Genomic DNA, 24166 nt, shown 5'->3' with positions numbered 1-24166 from the left:
GAATAAAATAACCATGCTGGCTATCTGCACTAAAAAGGATTTTAAAAAACTGTTCTCATAATCAATACCATATACATCACAATGAATGTGTTAAGAACAAACTAACACTATCTAATTCAAATTTGCATATAAGTATACAAAAAATATTTAGCTTGTAAAGTATTTTCTAAAAGCACAAACAAAAAGGTCCAGGTGTGGAGAAAAGGGAACCCTCTTACACTGTTGGTGGGAATGCAAACTGGTACAGCCACTATGGAGAACAGTGTGGAGATTCCTTAAAAAACTGGAAATAGAACTGCCATATGACCCAGCAATCCCACTGCTGGGCATACACACCAAGGAAACCAGAGTTGAAAGAGACACGTGTACCCCAATGTTCATTGCAGCACTGTTTATAATAGCCAGGACATGGAAGCAACCTAGATGTCCATCAGCAGATGAATGGATAAGAAAGCTGTGGTACATGCACACAATGGAGTATTACTCAGTCATTAAAAAGAATGCATTTGAATAAGTTCTAATGAGGTGGGTGAAACTGGAGCCTATTATACAGAATGAAGTCAGTCAGAAAGAAAAACACCAATACTGTATACTAACGCATATATATGGAATTTAGAAAGATGGTAATGATGACCCTATATGCGAGACAGCAAAAGAATCACAGAAGTATAGAACAGTCTTTTGGACTCTGCGGGAGAAGGCAAGGGTGGGATGATTTAAGAGAATAGCATTGAAACATGTATATTATCATATGTGAAACAGATCATCAGTCCAGGTTTGATGCATGAGACAGGGTGCTCAGGGCTGGTGCACTGGGATGACCCAAAGGGATGGGATGGGGAGGAGAGCGGGAGAGGGGTTCAGGATGGGAAACACATATACACCCATGGCTGAATCATATCAATGTATGGCACAAACCACTACAATATTGTAAAGTAATTAGCCTCCAATTAAAATAAATTTTAAAAAAAGGTCCATTGGTCCCATAAAAATAGTACTTATTAATATTGTAACCCATATTCCTCATAGTTTAATATGTCTTCCTCTTTCCAGTTCACTATGCATACCTGGATCCCATCATTTGACTTGGCTGAGGAGAAAAACCCCTTTACTACTTTTTACAATTACCTTTTAAATGATAAATGTAATTATACATTCTCATGACACATATTTAATCATTATTAAAGGTACTTATGAAATTATAAGAAAACATATTCATTCATCCTAATATTCATAATTTACAACACACATATATAAGCAGTAAATGAAAACTTAGTTTACACCAGATGCTAACTTGCTGCCTGATGCCAACTAAGAATACATTTTATATAAGTATGCATACTTATATAAATGTAGTCATTTTTAACAAGATAAGTTAGATCCAAGCATATCCATGCATTGCAGAATCACATATGAAAAATAAACATGTGCATATATATTCATATATATTCACATTTATGTGTACAGTATATGACATAGAGATGCCAACTTGCTTTCAGATGCCAACTGGAAACAAGACTCTAAGTATATACTTATATATCTTGTATCGTGATAAACATATATGTTCATGAAGATAAACAGAAGAAATATATATGGAGCACATTTTTTAAATAAGATGAACTCCTTATGCCTTAGTTTCATTTTTAAATCCTTCTTCCAACTCTTGGCTCTTCCTGTGCCCCTCTCCACCACTCAATTTTATTTGCAATATTTAGAAAAAGCAAGCTTTATAAGACGCCACCTGCAATCAAAGGTCATGGTTGTAAAGAAAAAGATAATCACTTCTCAATGCTTGTTAGCACTAAAAATTAGATAATGCAAATGTGAGAAAGGCTTTCCAGGTGGCACGGTGGTAAAGAATCTGCCTGCCAATACAGGAGACTCAAGAGGTGTGGGTTCTATCCCTGGGTTGGGAAGATCCCCTGGAGTAAGAAATGGCAACTCACTCCAGTATTCTTGTTTGGAAAATTCCATGGACAGAGGAGCCTGGAGGGTTACAGTCCATAGGACTGATGTGTATATATTAGTATGTATACAATTTTGAGACTGGTATGTATCTCCAAACAATTTGTTGCTAAAGAGGAAGGGAGAAGGTAAGCAGAGATGCTTCTTTTAAAAATTATTTCTCCCTTGTATTAAAATCTTTGAGGTTGAACCCTAAAAATGATTAGTTGGGAAATCACCTAAAATGTTTGAGAAAATTTAGGAAAACTACAGGTGCATTAATTTTAATAAATCTTCAAGGCATTCACCAGAAACTCAAGGTGAGGCTTCTCTGTTTTATTTCAGGGTTAAAAAAGGTAACAAAACTCTTCAGCGTCACACAGGCCATGCAAAAAGACTGGATGTATATCCAGCCTCCTACCCAATCTTCACTGGGATCATTGGAAAATTCCTTATGGCCTGGGCTGAATTTTTTTCAGCCAGGACAGGGTAGTAAACTGTTCTCACAGGTAAAATACTGGGTTTAACTATGGGTTCTGATGAAGTCTGTCCTAATTTGCGGCCATAATGAGGTCATCTTTATGAGAAGATTTCTATTTTAAATGACTGGGGGACTCAGCACAGCAATGTGGGCGATTAAGCACCCTGACCAGCTCCCATCGGGTTATATAAATTCAAGAGTCCCAGTTGTGGAGTCACACAGTTGATGAGATTACAGTGACTTTCTGGATCTCAGTGATGCTTGCAGGAAATCGTTATCCCTTATCGGGAGTAACAGAGAAGCCAGATTCCCCAGGAAGAGAAGGGAGCAGGGAGGTAACAAATAGAATTGAGTTGATCAGCAGCCTTCAAGGCTCACACAGGTGCCAACACTGACAAACAGCAGCCTTGCTCCCAGGAGGCCTGGGGAGAAACCTGCAGCCCCTAGTTCTCCTTCTAGGACTGCTGTGAAGTATGTCAGGGGAATTCATCCCTACACGCGCCACACCAGGACGACCTTCAGGTTTAAAGGAAAGATGGTAACGATGACCCTATATGCGAGACAGCAAAAGAGACATAGATGTAAAAAATAGTCTTTTTTGGACTCTGTGGGAGAAGGCGAGAGTGGGATAATTTGAGAGGGTAGCGCTGAATCGTGTATATTATCATATGTGAAGCGGATCGCCGGTCCAGGTTTGATGCATGAGACAGGGTGCTCAGGGCTGGTGCACTGGGATGACCCTGAGGGATGAGATGGGGAGGGACGTGGGAGGGGGGTTCAGTATGGGGAACACATGTGCGCCCGTGGTTGATTCAGGTCAATGTATGGCAAAAACCACTACAATATTGTAAAGTAATTAGCCTCCAATTAAAATAAATGAATTAATTTAAAAAAAAAAAGAAGAAAAGATGCTCCTCACTGATCATCAGGGAAATTAAAAAAAAAAAGGAATGCCTTCTGTTCTCCTCCTAAGTAACTTTAAAAAGCAAATTGTTGAATAACATAACTGTGTAATCCATGCCTAAGTACATTTTACATTTACTTCTTTTAAAAAACTGAATACAAAAAATTATCAATGTCTTTGGCAAAAATGTATTTCAGTTTGATTCTCATTAAATCAGCAATGAAAAAACTATTAAATGACCTAAAAACCAACAGACATCCCCAAATCTGCTACCTTAAGAATTTGAGCATAATTTTCTCTTCTGGTGCTTGCGAGGCAGTCACATGAACTGTTGTGTCTTTAGGTTGGGCACACATCTATGTACAAGCAAGCGTGTGAGGTCGCTTCAGGTGTGTCTGACTCTGTGTGGCCCTATGGACTGTAGCTCTCCAGGCTCCTCTGTCCATGGGATTCTTCAGGCAGGAATACTGAAATGGGTTGCCATGCCCTCCTCGAGGGGATCTTCCCCACCCAGGGATTGAACTTTTGTCTCTGGCATCTACCTGCATTAGCAGGTGGGTTCTTTACCACTAGCGCCACTTGGGAAGCCCCACACATCTACATATTCTTGTTTAAAATATGTTCACTCTAATAAAAACTCATCTCCTAAAAGCTGAAATTGAGTATCTGTATCTTCATACATATGAGTTTATACGGGATTGGCTATTCATGTCTAGCCAGATACGTATGTAAAATTTGTTGCAGTATTCAGGACACCAAACAAAACTAATCATTTTTAATAAAGCTAGACACATGTTTTCAAAGACCATATAAAAGACAACCTGATGTTGAAATTTGCTTCAGAATGCATGAAAGTTATAAACTGAGATATAATTAAGACATTAGCAAATTCCATAACTAAAGTTAAATATATCCTTCCAATATGTATTCATGTAGTTTCTAATCCAAAGACTCAGTGGTTCACCCAGGCCTTCAAAACTCTGCTGTTAAACAGGATGGCTTTAATACAATACATTCTAAGCTGAAGTCAGTATTTTGGGGTACCATTACTCTTATATTCATCAAAAATGTCCTATTTCCCCATTTATTATTAATTGAAGAAGCATAAATCATCCAATCATTTTCTGATCCCCATATAATAATGGGAAGTATGCTTTTTCCACCCAAAAACAAAGCAATCTCGAACCGCAGTTAGCCAACACAGCCTCTTCTAAACTCTTTTGAAGTGTTGTTTTCACTGTGAGAAGCCCCACTATAAGTTTATTAAACTTCTGAGCATCTAAGTCCTTGAAACCGGAACCTCTTACTGCATTCGATTTGTCTCTTTGCAATAGAACTTGAAAACCTTAATGAATCACTGAAATTTTGCAATAGGAAACACATAAATAAATATGATAAAGAATACTAAGGCTCATGGTTTGCCTTTAGATATTTGATTATATTTTGTTTTGGCTTCATATGAAACAAACTTTGGAGTAATATGGATGAACAAAAGGAAAAATCCTGATGGTAAAAAAAAAAAGAAAAAACACTATTTTTTCTGATTTGATTCACAGAGAATGCTAAAATATCAAATTATATAGGTTCTTAATTTTTGTGCTGACAAAATTTCAAAACCTAACTGGAGAAATGGAAAATTATTTTATATAAACATATATATATATATATGTTTTATATGTACAATATTGTGAATGTCAAAACACACACACATGTATGTGATTACAAATTTGCATTATTAGTAAATATGGCCTAAAATTATATGTAGTAAATGTTGAGACTTTCAAACATTTTAGGCAAAACTATTATTCTATATCCTATTTATAAATAGTATATTTTAAACATCATAATCCAATAACTATAAGAATTATTAGCAAGCACAAGTATAGCATAGGTCAGTAAGTTTGAGAGAACAAGTAATTTATGATAAATGATAAGCTCACAGTCCAGTAATTCACTGTTACTGTAATAAAAGCAACTTTATATCTTAATAATAATACCAATTTTTCAATAATAATTCCAATGTTTTAGGATATATGGATTAATATAAGTACACAATGTTTCCATTTTTTAAAGCACATCTTCCTTACTTTCTCTTTTTCTCCTGTTATAAAATGTATGTGATATCTATCAGATTAATTTTTCTTATAATTCAGATTGACTTATAACTGTATAAATCTTTGGTATACTCACACCTTATCTTGGCCATGATCCAGATATAAATTAAAAACACCTATCACATGCCACTAACTGGAGTATTAGACCCCTCTTTAAAAGGGAGAAAAGAACCAAATAAGTAACTGCATAACTTTTATGACCCAAATTTTTGGAGGTCTTAATCATGATTATAAGGAGCATTCCAAATTTCTGGTTTCCAAATTGACATCTGTGGCTAGGATTTCTCTGATTAATGGTGGAACCCAGAGATGGCTTTTTCATTAGCATTGATTCTGTGTAGTCTATTGCTCCTGCTACTCCCTATGCCTGGCAAATGTGAGGGCTCTTCCTTTTCCTTCCTTCTACAAGACCACCACACCCTCCCCATCACCACTGCAATGGCATGACTTTAAACTTAGCTAACTTTTGTAAATGGAAAGATGAGATTGTATACTAGGTTGGAAAAGTGCTAAATCAAATCAACCTGGTAGTTAAACCAGTAAGAAAGACAACTAACTGTCCAAAGGGAGATGTGTGTATGGGAAAAGAGTGGGTTGGTAGGAAGAATAGTAACAGTTTGACACCAAGATTCAAACTGGCCTGCTGCTGCTGCTGCTGCTAAGTCGCTTCAGTCGTGTCCGACTCTGTGTGACCCCATAGATGGCAGCCCACCAGGCTCCCCCGTCCCTGGGATTCTCCAGGCAAGAACACTGGAATGGGTTGCCATTTCCTTTTCCAATGCATAAAAGTGAAAAGTGAAAGTGAAGTCGCTCAGTCGTGCCCGACTCTAGTGACCCCATGGACTGCAGCCTACCAGGCTCCTCCATCCATGGGATTTTCCAGGCAAAAGCACTGGAGTGGGGTGCCATTGCCTTCTCCTCAAACTGGCCTACAAGTGGCCAAAAATGCACCCATTTTTGGTCCTAGTATCTAACGTAACTACTTCAGGCAAGTGTCTTGATTAAAGCTGTAAAGGATCATATTTCAATTACTTTTGATAAAAACACTTCAAATCACATCCTTCCAATAATAAGTAAATTATTGTATTACACATAGGTAGTTTAGTGATTAAAATATACTTGGATTTATAAAAATAAAATATAATAGCATGATATCAGGATAAGCAGAAAGATGCAACATTTTAAAAAATCCAAAAATATAAAAGAAGTTTGTTTTTTTTTTTTGAAAATGTGGAAAATTTTATTAACATTCAGTTTTAAAAGCTTTACGCCTGTGGTAGAAAAAAAAAGAAGTTTTTGAAAATTTATTTTAGATACTATTTTTCACTTACGTATAGGAGGAAGTATGAAAGGAAATGAAAACAAAATTGATATTTAAAAAGTGAAAATTAGGTTAATAAAATCAATATTGTCAAGAATGACACATCTTTATGAAAAATATATATCCAAATAGATATGGTTCTATAATAAATGAATCTGAATATACATATGAATATATGAATTCATATATATGGCAAAGCCACAAGTTAAATGATTCTATCTGCCCTCAAAATCACTCTACTGATTACTGTTGACTACAACAATATGTTTAGGTGAGATCACTGCTAATTAATTATTGAAAAACCACCAATATTCTCTTCATGATCAAGTTGTTGGGAAATTTTTAAAAATTCTGTTTTTCTTTTTAAAGCAGACAGTGAACTGTCTCCTCATACTGAAAAGAAGAAATATTCTTGCGAAATGTGAAGAAACGGGAGGTCACTTAAAAAATTAAGAGGTGATTTTTAAAATTCAAAAGTTATGATTTGGACAGCCTCTAACTTACATTCAAGTAAAATACAACAGTTATACTTAATCTCTATAAAGAATTCAAATTATAGTTCCTTTCTGTGATTATTATAGATCTTGGAATTTGAGAAATATTATTTTTTTCTATATTACATAAAATCCAAAAAGAAGTTTAATAGAAATTTTCGCTTAGACTAAGTTCTGTAGTGTTTTGAATGCAGCCACTTAAGTTCACTTGGTTCAGAATCTTCTATGACAAAAACCCAACTCCTGAGATAGACCCAGCCTAGAAATCAAAGCAGGTTTTATGTCCATTAACTACTTGGAGGAATTTAGGGAAAATGCCAAACATTTCATAGTCATTAGACATTATCATAATAAAAAAAATGTACTTGGTTAAAACTGTACTTCTGAGAATCACATGTTGCTTTTGGAGTTTTTCTTTAAAAAAAAGTTTTTTTAATAACTGCAGTGGACATTACATCAGATATTTAAATTTCACAGTCATTTTGATTTTTTGGTTTCTTTCCTTAATTTTCTTTTTCAATAATAAAATTAAAAGGTATATAGTCAACAATTATAATTTAATCAATTTATTACATGTTACCTCTTTGGAAATGCATTTTAGTTAGTCATCTCCATCATTAAGAGGACACACACTCTTAAGCATCCTCTCCTAACAGGGTACCAGCACATCTTGTGCTGAGCAAGTCCTTAAAAGTCAAATTTCTCCTCAGGGGTTTTCCATGTACTACTTCTTTTTCTATGTATATCACGTATGCTCCAACTTCATGCACACACAGTCACAATTGCATAGTTAACTAACTAGCAGAGTAAATTAACAAGCCTAACATTTTTCAGGCATAGGATTCATAAGACATAATTAATATTCTTTCATCAATTTTCTGGAGTCTTTTCTATATGCGCAATTCTGTATTTTCCAGGAAGTTCTCTGAATTACCACTTAAAAATTACCCTGCCAATTTGAACAGTCAGTTGTTTATAGATGCTGAATGGCCTCTATATCCCTAAACTCCTTCATCAATTTGAGCATTAGTTTTCCCATCCTGTCATTTCAGTGTTTCCAATTGCAGACTTGAACAAGTAACTCTTAAAGAGGAATTAGAAGAAAAAAAAAATCTAGTCAGTTTACAGGAAACTATTTTTTCCACTAAGGTAAATGAAATGATGCTGAGTGTTAGCCAAACTCGTGGCATCTTTCAAAAAAGTTTGAGGCATTAACCATTTCTACTCATTTCTTATTTAAACCAGACTCAAGAAGATGACCTTGAACATGACAGTCCTTTCTGCCAGAATGCTCCTTTCTTAGTTCCCTTTAAACTATAACACTACAGTCTGCCTGCCTCCCTCCCTTCCTTCTTTTCTTCCTTCCTTTACTTCTTCCTTTCAATGTGGCCCTTTCCCTTATTCAGCTCATACAAAGGTTTCCAGCACTCTATAAAATACACTTGAAATAACAAGTCATACTGTAGATTCTCACTGTGTTCAAATATTCAAGGCCAGTATTTCTTTTCTTTTCTTATTCCTTGAAAAATTCTGGAGTAGTAATAGAAGACAATACTACACCACATGACCACATGAGGCAGCTAAGTAGAAATCACAACTGCACTGTTTCTTATCTAGATCTGGGAAGAACTAAGCCAAGGATGGAGCAAGGAATTCAAGGCTTTTAAATAGGTGTGAGATTGCATTCAGAGTTTTCTAAAAGTACAATCATATCTTTGAAATGTGTCCATTTTGTGGCCTGAGAATAAAGAATGTAATTAGGAAGCTAAGTGTCTTGGATGAAAGAGTAAGGTGTAGAGTTATGGAGTTACATGGGTATTTTAAGAAGGTAATTAGAAACAAAGAAAAGTTTGAGTTTTTTAAGCCAAGGTGTATATATGTGTATGTGTTTCACAGCTCTTGCTTACAAATCTTAGAAAATAATAGTTCCTCAGTTCAGTTCAGTCACTCAGTCACGTCTGACTCTGTGACCCCATGGACTGTAGCACGCCAGGCTTCCCTGCCCATCACCAATTCCCAGAGCTTGCTCAAATTCATGTCCATCGAGTTGGTGATGCCATCCAACAATCTCATCCTACCTAAAGATACTCTGAATGGAACTTATCAAGGGTTTACCATATGTTAAGCATACACCATGAATTTATAAATCTACCTCATATGTACAGACCTGCCTGAGAGAAGACACGCTACTTACAGAAACACATTTAAATTTTACTCTTTATCTTGTTAACATCATTCCATTTACAAATATAATTTCTTTCTTCACTACATATCTGTTCAGTAGACTTGTTGCTGTCACTAAACTAGTGTTTTTCAAACTTTTTTGACTGCAACCAAGTTAGAAATACATTTCACACAGCAGCCTAGAACATGCACACACATTTATGTGTACATACATAATTAAAACCGAAGCTTAACAATATGTGCTCTTACTACATGTGATGCACTCATATATTTTCTCCTCCACTCTAATCTATTCTACTTTCTAAAAATCCTGGCCATAAGCCAACACATTGGTCTCATATACCACCAATGTGCTATCTACAAGTTCATGCCATACAAATAACATATACATGTGAAGAGCATCACATGAGGAAAACTGAAAACCACTCCACATCATAACACATTTAACAATAGATAGATAGCAGCCTTATATAGAAGATCCAATATTTATAGCCTTTGGAATTTTAAAGGCTGGCGTTCTCCATTTTGCTTTTCAGGAGTGAAAATTAGAGCATACAACATATTTAGGGTTTGTTAGAAGATTCCACATCTCACTTCGCATCCATCTATGTAGAATTGAGAATTTTATCTCTTACTTGTTTTTGACTCCATTAAAACCAACCTTGATCTCATTTAACCTATAAATAAGATATTTACCATAGAGAAGTCTTCCCCCAGCACAGTTATTTTTCTGCCACTGATTCACTGTCACTCATAAATCATCATTTCCACACAATTAAACTTATAGAGCTACTATTCTTTAAAAAATTCATTTCATCTCCTTTCACTCTGTAAAGTTTTGGAGACAATGTATCTTCTCTGGAATTTGCCAGATTTGCTGAACCATACAGAAATGCCCATGACTCTTCCTGATAAAGTAATTTATCCCTTTCTTCTCTTATCCTTCTTGATCTCTATCCTTTTGATACAATTAATCATTCAGACGTTTTTGGTTTGGTTTGCTTTGGTTCTGTGTTTTTTTTAAGTCCTTGAGCAAGAAACAGCACTTTCAGCCCAGTTTCCCCTATAGTTTGACACTTTTGTTCACTTGCTCCAGAAGGTCCTCTGAAACATTAATTTAGATGAAAATGACACCCAAATAGGATCCCATTTTCCACCCATCTTGATGTCTTCTTTCACTTACACTCTGAAATTATTCTACCAAATGTTTCAAAGGCATAAGTAAATACAATAACATCATCTAAAACACAATCTGTTTTTCCTTGTCTCTGAGTCAGCTGCCACTCCACTGAACTTGAGACTTAGCTCTGACTTCCAAACCAAATGTACTAAGTCAAGTATGAAAACATTATCTTCCCCTCTTTATAGTTTCCATTCTCCGTGAAACTTCTATAACTGCTGAAGCAAAGCAGACATCCATATCCTGTCTTTACAAAACTCCTTCTAATACTGCATTGCAGCCTGCTTGCATATTCCTTTCTCCCTTGTTTTTAAAGCTTTCTTGGATAGTATTTCAAATATTTTAGGACTTAACATTATTTTTTCCCAGAAAACCACTAGGCTTTTCTATTATTGCTCACTTTTTTCATTTCATAAATGCTCTCTTCTTAATAAGAGAAAAAGCTCTACATAGTTCATTTTTTAATCTCAAAATATTTATCTACCTGTTTAATTTCCTACACTCACACACATACATACACACACACCCCTATCTTCTGAACAAGAGTAACTCTACAATTTTTCAGTATTTGTTAAATACAATCTCCAATCAGAATTTGTGATAAGCATTTAACCATTTCTTACACTGATTTTCCTAAACTCACTAATGCACATTTAGAACAACTCCCTGTGTCTGCCCAAATAAAGAAAGTAACAGCTAAACAAAGGTACTGAGTTGGTAAAGTGAAACACACTCACACACACACACACAATCTTATTAAAAGATATAGAAATTAATGGCAGTAGTGTACCTTTGGTGAGAAAGGAGGAAGAGCACTAAATTGTCTAAATTGGCTCACCATGGTGACAAAGGTCCCTAGGTAACCTGTGCAGATTTCCCAGGCTTTTGACAATACAGGTACAAGAACAAGGGAAACTTGTCCATCAGGTTTATCCCCTTCCAAGTGAAATCAAGCCAGAGCTCTGGTGAACTGCATGATTAAAACAATATTCAGAAAACTCAAAATCACAAAATAATCTATCTAGGCTTTAATTCCTGATAACTACAAATAACTTGCTGGTGTACGGAATTATCTGTAAATATAATCATCTTCTCTACTTTTTATTGATGACTTTAAATTAGGAATGAGAAATCATATAGCATCTTTCAGGATGCAGAGAATATGAACCTACATACAGTATCAAAGAGTTGTAATGAAGGTTGATATTGTTATGTCCATTTCACAGTTGAGGAAATGTTCAGAGAAGTTATGCTGATGTAGCTAACATTGTTCCACTGGTAAGTTACCTGAAGCTAGTAGCTCCTGCCACCACCTATCATCTAAATTTGGGCCACGTGGCCCAAATACAAATTTAATTATAAAAGAAATGAAAAGCCAAGAAACTAGTAGTATATTTTCTAAATAGAATTTACATTTGGTTTTATATCAGCCAAAGAAATTTATCTTTAGTCATTAGTTCTCTGAAAAAGCAGTTGTTTGCTTTGCCACTTTCTTTTGAATAAGAAACATACCATGAAATAAAGAGGTTAAATATCAAAAAACAGAAACAGAGATTTCACAGGCTCACTCTCATATCTGGCTTTGGATGCTCATGTTCTTGAAATAAATTAAGAGAAACCCCTAAAGTTTCACAGAGGAAAAAATATTTTTCCTAATGTTTTAGAGTAGAAGTTAACAAGCCTGCTGGGATCCTTTTAGCCCCTGCAGAGCTAAGTCTTCAACATTATTAAATGGCTGTCGCATCTGAAGTATGGTGCAACATAACTCAATAAACAACAGAAAACATATGATGCCGGATGGAGGCAGGCTTTTCGATTACCCTGCAGAATAATTCAATTTCAGTACAGGTGTTTGCATGTGATGGAACAAGATGTGACTGAGGGATAAAACCACCCGTGTGTCCCTCCTCCAATAATTTGAAACTGCTAAGGATAACAGCATAAATGCTCAATGAAAAAAGTATGTTAAGAATGAACAGAAGCACTCTAGGACAAATAAAGAAATTAAATTATATATGCACAAAATCCTCACAACTTATACCAATCCCACCAAAAAAGTACTTTCTTAAAAACAAGTTTTGTTTAAAAAAAAAACACAAACTTTTTCTAGAGTGCTCTACTTTCCCAGCCAAGATCATCTGATATTTTAATCAGTGACTAAAAAATCACACTTACAAAATGACTTTACCATTACTTTGGGTTCATTATTACTTTTTAGAGACTAATCTAAAAATAAGAGGAAAACTAAAAGAGAAGTAGTCCTTTCTCCAACTTGCATATTTACATGGGCCTTTCAATAAATCCTGAATTTAACCTATTGATTTAAGTAGTGATTTTTATATGATGAATGAATTTATTTTAAAATTTTGTATAATTTGAATAAAAATAAACATAAGAAACTGAGCATATCCATGCTTGTGAAATGTTTGGATAGCAGGACATTTTGTTGCGTTTCTCCAAAGCAAAAATAAAAACTGAATTGTTTTCTAGTAAAAGTAAACTAATACAAGAACCAATCTGACCAACTCAGATTGAATAGTAAGTTCTAGGAGCACCAACCACTTCAGAAGAGATTTTTTAAAGCCACACTATAACCTATTCCTGGGGAAAACTCCAATAATGTTTTATGTTTATATCCAGAAGGAATATTCTACCAGCATCTTCTCAGTCACCCTGACATAGATCTTCAATCTCCAACTGCGTACTCTAGAGCAAATACGGATGAAACGCCCGTCACTTCTGACACACCTTTCAATTTTCAGTCTTACAGACTATTTTATAAATTGTCCTGTATTTGTCAATCTGTAAGTCTGAACTGTGCCAAAATCTTAACTATTCACCCAGAAAAACAGTTGACTAATAAAAATATGCAACAATGCTTCAGTAATCAATTAATTAAAAAGTTTAAAAATCAAGTAATTTTTATCTACTTCATCACTGGATACAATTTCCATTCTTGTTTAAAATATCCAAATATTTTTATATGATTAAAGTCTAAAGTTTGTTTTTGTTCTTATCGGCTTCTGATTTTTTTAAAAATTTTGCTTGGTGCTGACTGAATTTCAAACAAACATTCTTATAGGATAATTTACAAATGCTTTTAATTTTTTTCATTTTACTATTCCTAATTGCCATCCAAAAGATTGCTTAGAATTTACATGATGTTTGGATAGGAAAGGGAATTATTTTCATTTAGGAATTATTTAAAAATGTGTGATTCTTTTAAAAACAACTTTGACTACCTTGTATTAAATCTAGTGATGGAAAGAGAATCTTATTGGACTTGTATAATACTTTGCTGCCTTGGCTACAAATCTATTTTCTGACTTCAGCCAAAGCTGAACTTTTCTGTGCTTTTTTCTTAACATTTATGAAATTCTGGATCTTTTCTCTATGTTGTTTCTATACTACATTCCAGTGTTAATATATTATCATTTTGTTTGAATTTATTGAAAAATTTCTTCTTTCAATAGTTATATATTTACATTTTCCAATCAAAAAAATTTTTGTTTTTATACTGGCATGGTTCTGACTCTTCAATCTGAAAACCCATTTTTGAATTATGATATAAAATGATAAACCACTATGTATCACAATTTAAGATATGAAACATTCATATTTTACCTCTAGTTTTTTTTTGGTCATCAACTTCAAGAACTTATCCGACATGTTTAATTGGTGACCAGTTTCACTATTTAACCATACAGATTCTGAATCTGAGTGACACAACTATTTTATGTGTGTGTCTACAGGCCTGGTGTGTTGCGGTTCATGGGTTCCACCAGACCCCTGAGGAGCTTGACCTGACTTGTGGAAAATAATTTAGGGCCTGTCCATTCAGCAGATAATTGAAAATAGAGAAAAGAAAAGAGAGGGAAAAAAGACCGTCTTGCTCCTGACTTTCCAGCTTCTCAGCCTCTTCACTCTAACATGCCTCTTCTAAGTCCCTTGTCCAGCTCAGGGAAAGCATCAGTGGCGGTGGCCTTGGCGCTGTGTACCCAGCAGCCAGGAATGGGGGCAGGGAACACTCCTGAGGCACTGCTGACTAATGTAATTCCATAAATCAGCTAATGGGAGAGAAACCAGATCTGTGTGGTCTCTAATGCTGTCCCACAGAGATCAATCATGTCACCTGAACAATGTTCAGGGACTAAGAGAGGCTGGGGTGGCCCATGGGATGACTTTCTCCCTTGAGTAAGATTAGGTTGAGAGATTTTTAAAAGTTAGATCTTAGTATAAGAAATGTAACTGCTGTGAATACGAAAACTAAAGGAATACCTTTGTATGAGACTACTTTTGTATGAGACAAAGGTCTATCATAGAACTTATCATGATATATGATAAGTTTTTAAAAATATTTGAGAACTTAATATTAACCATTTAGGATACAAGTTATTAAGATAAGTTTTGTCACACAAGGGCATACAGCATGACTGCTTTGAATAATCAGTGATAATTTTTTAGTACAGCAATCGATTGAATGAATAGTGTTATATACAACTATACAGTACACAATAACACCAAAAAGCTAAATTTACGTTATGTGCATTTTTATCATATGAAATACTATAAAGCAGTGATTTTGTAAATAAATTTTTAAGGAATTAAGATGCCCTTCACCTGAGACTTATCAGGAAAATGTGGAAATAAGTAAAGCAATTTTAAAAGGAATGCCAGAGGGGAGGCTTTAAAAAATGTGGGCAAGAGGCCCAACACACCCATGTGAGTCTATCTTAATTTCAGTTTACTCACCCTGAAAATCTGATTATGCCTCCAGTCCTTGGCATGAGAATAAGTCAAAGGAAAGAAGAGCACGTGGGACTTGAAGTGATAAATACTAGTATCAGCAATGACTATAGTCCAGATATGAATTTAAAGCCAATAAATATTAGCTACTGAACTTACGCCTGAAATCCACAGGTAATATCCATAATGAATCTCCAAATTACTATCCTCAGCTCCGGAGTCTATCTGACATCTAAAACATCTCCACAGATGATGATAAGTTACAAAAACCAAATTAGAGAGGGAGGCAGGTCAGCAGGGGGACTTTGCACCATCCTGCAACCACTGTTTCAGCTCTGGTTCAGTCCTGTAAACCCTGCCACTCTGACATGCGTCCAGCTGGTTTCCTACAACCGTAACTGTGTGGTTACACATGTGCTTGAGGCAATCATGCTGCCTTTCCTTTTAAAAGTGACCTAGATAGAATCTTAGCCAATTAATTTTTTTTTTTTGCTTTCTTTCTGCCAAATTGCATTCCACTAATCATCTTAGCCTTGAACCAAGAACAATTCTCTGGTAGGAAAGGGTATGTAGGGAAGAGAACATCTTCAGAGAGCTCCACAAAGAGAGAAATATGTTTCCCCTCTCATCTACATCCCACTTTCTGAAGATCAATAGATCTTTTTCCATGTGAATTTTTAAAAAGAAGAAAAGGTAATACTATGGAATTTTGTGATAAAAAAAAAAGCTAAAGAACATAAAGATCACAAGAAGTTTTGGGGAAAGCTATCAAAAGGAAGAAAAAAGAAACTTATGAAGTTTGTTTAGACTAATAAACCAGCATAGAAACTTGTGCAGAAAACCTACTGGTATTCACATTAAACTTGTTCAGAGAGGTTGCTTCCTAAATAAATCAGAATTATTCAGTGGTCCTGCCTACTACATACAATAAATTGGAATGCAGGCAGTACATAGGTCTAGCTAAAGATGAAGTCCACTTAACCACAGCAAATCTATAATTCTAGATTCTATAATTCTAGATGCTATAGTTCAAGGGTAAAAAAATTAAAGCCAGGTAGTGCTCATCGACTAAGCATTAACAGAAGATTTAAGTATGAACTAAATTTTAATTTCCCATGGGCCTTGGAGACCTTAAGAAGTTATAATAAATTAATCCAGAGAAGATATTTCAAAGCTAAAAACAAATTTTTTCCACCTAAGAAAACACATGATCCATGCCTTTATGATTGCTACTATCTTTGCTTAAGAAGAGTTGCCAAAGGCAATGTAATAAACCACCCTAGAATAAAGTCAAACTTTCAGCAGACATGGGTTCTCTTATAAGGAGGAATAAATGCAATATTTTGATGGAATTGATCATAATCAATGATGATATCAACATAATATTTGTTTGAGGAGAATTACAAAGTGCTATTTGCTTTGATTTATATCAATAAAACTTTAAAAAATCTGTATCTTATTTACATCCAAACCTGCAAAGATCTTTAAGTCTCCTTTCAAAGGCCAGTCCTTCTTGGAGAAAACTCCTATGCAGGTTTCCCTCTGATGAGAACTTGTGAGAACCACTCTCAGCCTACAGTCCAGCCCATAGAATATTCCCTAATGCTAAATCCATCACCTATATATGAGCATTTAGCCATCTACTCTGTGCATTATATCAAGAGGCTAAATATGATTATCTGTCCATATTTCATTACTAAGTATATCACCAAAGCCATTTACTTCTGATTTTCCGTTTTCCCCCTTTTGTTGTGATCAGGTCACTGTATGAAATTTCCACCAAACACATCAATCTTTTTGTTTAACATAACCGAAAGCCTAATATAACAAGTACTTTAGTGATTATTTGTACATTGTTTTAAGCACACATAGGAAAAGAAACTGTCATTGACCATATAGTGTATCAACCAAAACAGTGCTTGATGTATAGGACGATTTTGTGACCACATAGTGGTTACTTTGTTAAACACAGAACCCCAAGTTTATATTTTTTGTAACTGAGTTTTAGGAATCCTTAGTTTCTAAACTATGTAAATAAAATTACCATCTCACCTGCTACAAATTGTCATCTCTCCTTAAAAAAACTGCAAGTGGTGTTCAGTTTTCTCTACTATTTCCCCGTTCTGAAAAAATACCAACTATGCAGAAAATAAAATGGAAAACAGAAAAATTTTGTCATGGTAAGGAAAAAAAATTAGAAGAGTGTAGAAAATCAAAATCCCCTTTTGAATTCATGCATGTTAGTTTCAATGATCACTCTGTGTGTGTGTGTGTTCGTGTGTGTGTGTGTGTGTGTGTGTGTGTGTGAGAGAGAGTGTAAAAGGGAATGTAGGCTTGTGTGCCACAAACTGTGTCCTCAGTTACAACTGGGTCACTAATAGGTCTCTCTTGCCCAGTATAAGTATATAGAATGTGATGTATCCGACCCTTTGGGCAGAGATGCTTTTAAAAATAATAATAAGAGGGAAGGGGGCATTTTAAACCACCGAGGGTAATTTTTGACCATATTGAATGTGAAACTTCTGATTTTTCAAACCAATTACATTAGTTTTCTTCCTAGAGCTAAAAAAAAAAAAAAGGAGGGGCGCCCTTCCGCATCTGGAGGGCGGTTCCAGGCGAAGTGCAGGTGGGGAGGGGGCGAGGAGAGGCCATGCCCTCCGCAAACCACCACCAACTGTATCTTACAACCTGAATGAAGCTTCAGGAAAAGGGGACTGCATCTTGAAGCCAGACAAGAAGCCCTGGAGGGGAGAGGAGAGGGGAGTGAGGAGGGAAGGGGGGAGACTGGGAAACAAGAAATCATCTCCTCTGACCTCTAGCGAAGTGCCAGGTTTTTTCTTTAGCTCTTCACATTTCCTAAATTTGCAGATCTGGTGTCCCGTTTTGCGGTTCCTGCAACTGCTGCAGACGCCACAGTTGATGAGCCTCTTGCAGGGCACGCAGACCCCACACCTTTTCCTCTTCTTCTTGGCCGGGTTGGCTCCGCCAGCTCCCCCTGAGGAGGACGAGGAGGAGGAGGAATGGTTCTGCGGGCAGTCTGCCAGGTTGGCAATTTGAAACGCACTGTCTGTGACGGCTGCTGAGGCTGCTGCGGGGGAGTGAAGGGCTGTCATGACGATGACCCCTGGAGGTAATGAGATGCCCCCTAAAGCCGGGATAGCGGAAAAAGTCCCCACGCGCTCGGGGAGATTCATTATCTCTGCTTCAGCAGCGCCGCATTTGAGCTTGTTCATGCATTCCCCCGCCAAAGGTCTGCAGTGTTCAGGGGATAAGGTGGAGAGGAAATTAGTATTTGCCATTTGCAACGATGGCTCTGGCGGGCAGCCAGCTTTCCCCAGCCTCTGGGAGTCGTTTCGGTGGTGCATGCTGGTCCTGCCGCCGCCACCGCCGCCGCCGCCACCACCACCGCCGCCGCCACCGCCACCGCCACCGCCGGCGGGGAGGATCGCCGAGGAGGAGGCGGAGGAGGAGGCGGCGGCGGAGGAGGATTTCCTGCCGCCCCCACCGCCCCCGCCGCCGCCCCCGCCGCCGCCGCCACCTCCCCCGCCCCCGCCGCCGCCCCCGCCCCCGCCGCTGCCCCAGAGCATGGCGGTGGCGGCGGCGGCGGTGGCCGCGTTGTCGCAGTTCCAGGGGGACATGCCGATGCGCGCGGCGGCCGCGGCAGCAGCGGCGCTGCTGGGGAAGATGGGGGTGGTGATGCGCGCGATCTTGGCGGCCTGCGGGAAGGCGCCCCCGTTGGTCTTGTAGAAGGAGGTGGCAAAGGAGCGGTAGCGCTCCATCTCCGGAGTTGTAATCCACAAGGCTGTTCAGGGACCCCTCGGGCAGGTGGCTTTCCTTGGGCAAGCCCGGGGCCTCCGGGCTCGGCCCGGGCTCCACGCAGACATTGGTGTTCATGGTGCAAGGGGGAAAGAAGGGGTGCAGGGTGGAAGTGGGGACCGTCTGGTCCGACACCTGGGTGGGGAAGGGGGGGAGGTGGGGGGGAGGGAAGGGGGTGATGGTGATGTTGGGGTGGGGGCCGAGGCGGGAGGAGAAAGTGGGTCCAGGTGGGGAGAGCAAGGTGAGGACTGCTTTATTCCTCTCTGGGGCGCATTTCCACAGACGGTGAATTCCCAGGCAGCGTCTTCCTTTGCATTATCCTCCAACTGTTACAACTAAAATAAAGAAAGTCATTCCAACGAGCTGCACGAGGAAAAAGATGAAAAAATAAACAGCCTCCCTCACTACCCCACCGCAGACACAGAAAGCTCCCACATTCTTCGTCAGGTCGTTTGCATAACAATCATCAAGACGTGACACCCCCCCCCTCCTCATTCCCATCCTTCCCCCACGCTCCCAACCCCGATCCCTCCCTCCCCAGAGCACACCACGGCTCCTCCCCCCTATTCTTATAACCCTCCTGAGAAAATGTATTAATAGCCAGGATACCCGGGGTAGAGGAAAGACGGGGGTGACAAATGCCGAGGGAAAAGGGCAATTGGAGTGCTAAAGACATGCAAATCAGGGGTGGGAGGGCGATACTACCTAAGCAGAGGGCATTTAAACACTATGAAATGTGTGAACAAGTGCTGCCTGGGCATGCAAATGCTCTAAAGTAGAAAACAGCTATGGCCCTATGAGGAAAATGAACAGGAAATTAGCAAATGAAGTACTGAGAAAGTCTACAATACATCCGAGTATAAACTGTAAGCAAACACAATACAACTGAGAGCTAAGAGACTGCCCACATACAATCTGAACTAAAGAGGCAGGGAAAAAAGAACTACCAGCTGCCACAGTGTCCTTCTGTGTCTGCGGTCATTAGTTTGAATCCCAGCACAGCTGGCTCTGTTAGGGTCTTAATTCAATGGACCAAGGACAGGTCTCAATTGTACAAGCCATTTGGTGGTGGGGCATGGAGGGGGTAAGAGAGTGGTGTTCTACTTGTTTGAAAGAAAGAAAGAAAAGAAAGATGGACTAGATTTAAAAAAAAAAATTTTTTTTAAATAATGCAAACCGTGTCCTAGGTTTCAAACCAAGTGCCTGTAGTCACTTTAAGAATATTCCCAATAATTCCTAATGGAGACTCCAGCCTCTTCCCAAGACAAGAGGAAAGCATGGACTTTGAGGCTCTCTCCAGTCACTGATTTTTACATTGAGTAAAAGTAGGAGGACATCATTTAAGGTGTTCCATGAAGAAATAGTCATTAAGATGATTTTTTTCTTTAGCTCTGTTTAAGAGGAAAGTTTAATATTAACTGGGTATTTGCATTCATCTCTTTGCTTACAGGGCATTATTATGCTTAGGCAGAGGTATTTTAGTTGTTTATTACAGGGGGAGAGGTGCATCAGAGCCTTTTGAGAAGTAAAGCAAAAATGTAAAGTGTATATTAACCTAAAAAACCAGTTTCTTTGTTTCCAGATTTTTTTTTGGTGGGGGGTGGGACAGATATCTTTTTGTGACATCTTCTGAAACCCACATACTGGTCTAGAATGTGGAGTTCAGGGAATATCAAATGGGGGCCCAGCAGTCTCAGTCTCAAATATTCAGTTCAAAATGGATATCAATTATAGCAATTATGCTTATAATTAGATTAATGAGCCATTTATGCCCAAACTCCAAGTGCAAAAACTTCAAGTCCTGATGAGAAGGCGCCCTAAAAAAAAGAGAGGTTTATGTAAACAAATCCCTATTAGGCAAAGTAAATCAAGATAAGGAACCTCACCCCAGGCTGGATTAGAAGCTAGCAGGCATCTTTCAATCACAGCAAGTCCCTAATCACTCAGGAACCACCTCTGTGGTTTCGCATTAGGGAAAACTGCTCCCTTCAGAGGTCTGAAGGCAATACAAAGGGTGCCCCCAAAATGCTCCTGGCTAAATATTCTTGATGCTGGGAAGGTGATGGGGGAAGACACAGCAAGGATATGCATATAGCTTCAGTTTCTGCGAATCACATTGTAACTGCAAGACCATAATAACTGCTACTCAGTAAAAACTAGTTATGCCAACCATGCATTAGCTACCAGCGCATTGAGTGGAGGGAAAAATTTCAACATTTTAGTCTTTTGACCTTGTTCCAAATAAAGAAATCATTTAATGTCCCTTTTTCGGAGTATTAGAGTGGTGTCTCCAAACAGAAGCTTTCCTTATTACCATCAGCCGCCCCCCCCCCCCTTCTCCCTCAAGGTTTAATGCCACCAGAAACTGTAGAAAATGATTGTGCCCAGTATCCAGGTCATTATTGTTTAATCAATGCATCTCTGGAGCATGAAAAAGGTACCTAAGCCATAGCTATTGTTTGGATTTTCTTTAAAAAGCAAAATAAAACACACACAAATAACTATAGTCATATTCCAAAGCTAAATTAGACATCATACTTCATGATCCTGTTTTGCCTTTAAACAATGTGACTGTACATGCCTAATATTGTATGTCTGGTCTACCAGAGACACAGAGATCAAAGGTCATATTTAACATTCAGGAGGAGGGGCGGGTGCAGATTAATTAATAAATTAATACAGCGACGCCTTTCATCGCTGGAGTCCAGCATTAATAATCTACTTTTACAATCCCAACGGACAGCAAACATTTAAGAGCAAAAAGCCAGAGAAAGAGAAAGAACAATCACTTACCAGTCTCTTTTTATTTGGGGAGCCTTAGAATTTGCAGACGCTGCCAGTCTGCCTTTAATTAGTTGCACATCACCCCCTAACACAAAGAAACACAAATCCAGATGTGTCTTGGCAGCTCCCAATTACAACTTTAATACTTGTAAACAAACTGTTGGGGAGGGGGGGATAAATAAATATGCGGATCAAAAAAAATATATACCTGTAAATGGCTTTTTTTTTTTCTTGTTGAAGAGAGAAGGAGGAGGAGATGGTGTTAGTGGTGGGGGTGGAAGGAGGAGGAGGTGGAGGGGGGGAGAGGAAAGAGCCGAGTGTGAGTGTATGTGTGAGAGCGCGGGGCTGTTCTCGGTGGTCTCTCCTCTCCCAGCGCGTTGCTCTCCGTCCGTCTCCAGTCGCTGTGTGCGAGGGAGGGAGGGAGCCGGGGAGTCTCTCCTCTCTCTCCCTCTCTCTCTCCCCCTCTCTCTCCCTCTCTCTCCCCTCTCTCTCTCTCTCCTCTCAGTCTCTTCTCTCTCCTCTCTCCGTCTCCCCCCCCCCCCTTCTCTCTCTCTGTTTGTGTGTGTGCCTGTGTGCGGCTGCTGGGGGAGGGGAGCGGGAGAGAAAGGCGAAGGAGGAGGTGGGAGGCTGGGGGCGGGGGCGGGGGCGGGGGTGGTCGGCGCCGAGGTGAGGAGGACGCAGGGACGCGGACACCTACTGATGATTGGCTGCAAATTACACGGGGAACAAGAGGCGCACGCGGGCCGGCGCTCCCCTTCACAAATCCTCTCCTCGCCGGAGGAGCCACGTTTCCCGGCTCGCCTGCTGCTCGCCCTTCCTCCTCGCGCCTGGCTCTCCGGCTCAGCCGCCCAGCACAGAGGGCTGTTGATTATTTTCTTTTACTCTCGGAGATAATTGTTTGGAAGGGTTGGAAAGAGGGCGTTTCCGCCACTCTCTCTCTCACTCTGCGTGTGTGGGGGGTATGTGTGTGTGTGCATGTGCGGGTGTGTGTGTAAATAAACTTGTCTGGGTTTTCTGGCTGGGTAGAGAAAGCAGTACAAGAAACAGAAAAGGTCGTGTTTGTTTGAAAAATACTCTTATTTCACACTCTGCCGCATGGCTTTTAAATAATACTACTGATGTACCCAAGAAGACTTTAAAAATCCTGATCATTTCAATCTTTAAGGGAAAACGGATCGGTGTTCTGGTTGTCCAGCTCTTCTAAATATTAGTATGCCAGAATGTTTAAAAAAAAAAGAGTGAGCTTGACCGAGCTCAAAATCAATCTCTCTATCCCCTCATCCCCCACATTCTTTTCCAATGATTAAATCTGATTTGTAACTTATCCTATTTTTAATTCCAAACTTTACTTAAACAAAAACTACTTTTATAGCTACATTAATCTAGTATGACTTCTTGACACTTGGGGAAAATAGTTTAGTAATTGAAAGATAAATCTTTTTACCACAGGTCAAAAATAAATAAAACTCACTCATAAATGCAGCTATGAATTAACTTCTTCACTGCTGCCTTAAAGCACATGAGATATTCCTGGCTACATGCTATTGCACTACTGAAGTATGTTCATATTTATATGAAACATATAAAATATGAATCTTTTGGATAGTTTTAAAGAAAAATGGTTAATAACAAGGTACAAAAGTAGGAAAGAAAAAAGTTCAGATTATTTAAATTGATCTTATGAAGTTCTCTTTTAAAATTAAAACTGTACTCTAGAATACAATAATATAGTTTCAGAGAAAGACGAAAAGTATGATAATGAGCTGTTTCTTTTACAATAACAAAACGCTGGAAAGATATTTTAAAGCACTTTGTGTTTGAATTTTCAAGATTGACCTTGACCATATAAAGATTCTGCCAACTCTGGAAGACTGATTATTGATAAGTTGTTACCAACTGTGGTGTACATAAATGAAGGTGCTGTACCAAGAGTGGACAAATATTGAAATGGGGGCAGCTTGTTTTCTGACTCATTAACAAGTATGTTTTGTAATTTAAAAAGATAGAATAAATTTGGCTATAAAATCAATCAAACCAGTGACTTGGTATTTATAGACAAAATAACTAGATGGTTATTCGTAATTATTATTCAAGTTCATTGACATTTTTATACTTTTATTGATGCTTTGTGAAAGCAAAGAAGAGAATTTTGCATTTGATTTTTTTTTTGAACTGAACATCATGGTAAGTATATCAGC

At 38.2% G+C, this 24166-nt stretch overlaps 1 protein-coding gene across 1 annotated transcript in view; it reads right to left on the bottom strand.

Moving 5' to 3' along the window:
• CXXC4 (CXXC finger protein 4) overlaps window positions 1–22377 on the bottom strand; it is a 30435-nt gene extending 8058 nt beyond the window's left edge. The window contains 4 exon segments of the mRNA XM_024993517.2: window positions 18182–19150; window positions 19152–19519; window positions 21978–22053; window positions 22177–22377. Coding sequence (XP_024849285.1) covers window positions 18182–19150; window positions 19152–19262 — 1080 coding nt within the window. The 5' untranslated portion in view covers window positions 19263–19519; window positions 21978–22053; window positions 22177–22377.
• Between the last annotated feature and the right edge of the window lie 1789 nt (window positions 22378–24166).

Source organism: Bos taurus, chromosome 6 (assembly GCF_002263795.3).
Source record: "Bos taurus isolate L1 Dominette 01449 registration number 42190680 breed Hereford chromosome 6, ARS-UCD2.0, whole genome shotgun sequence".
In the NCBI taxonomy this organism is placed as follows: domain Eukaryota; kingdom Metazoa; phylum Chordata; class Mammalia; order Artiodactyla; family Bovidae; genus Bos; species Bos taurus.
The sequence above is the reverse complement of the archived record's forward strand: the minus strand, read 5'-3'. Positions and strand labels throughout refer to the sequence as shown.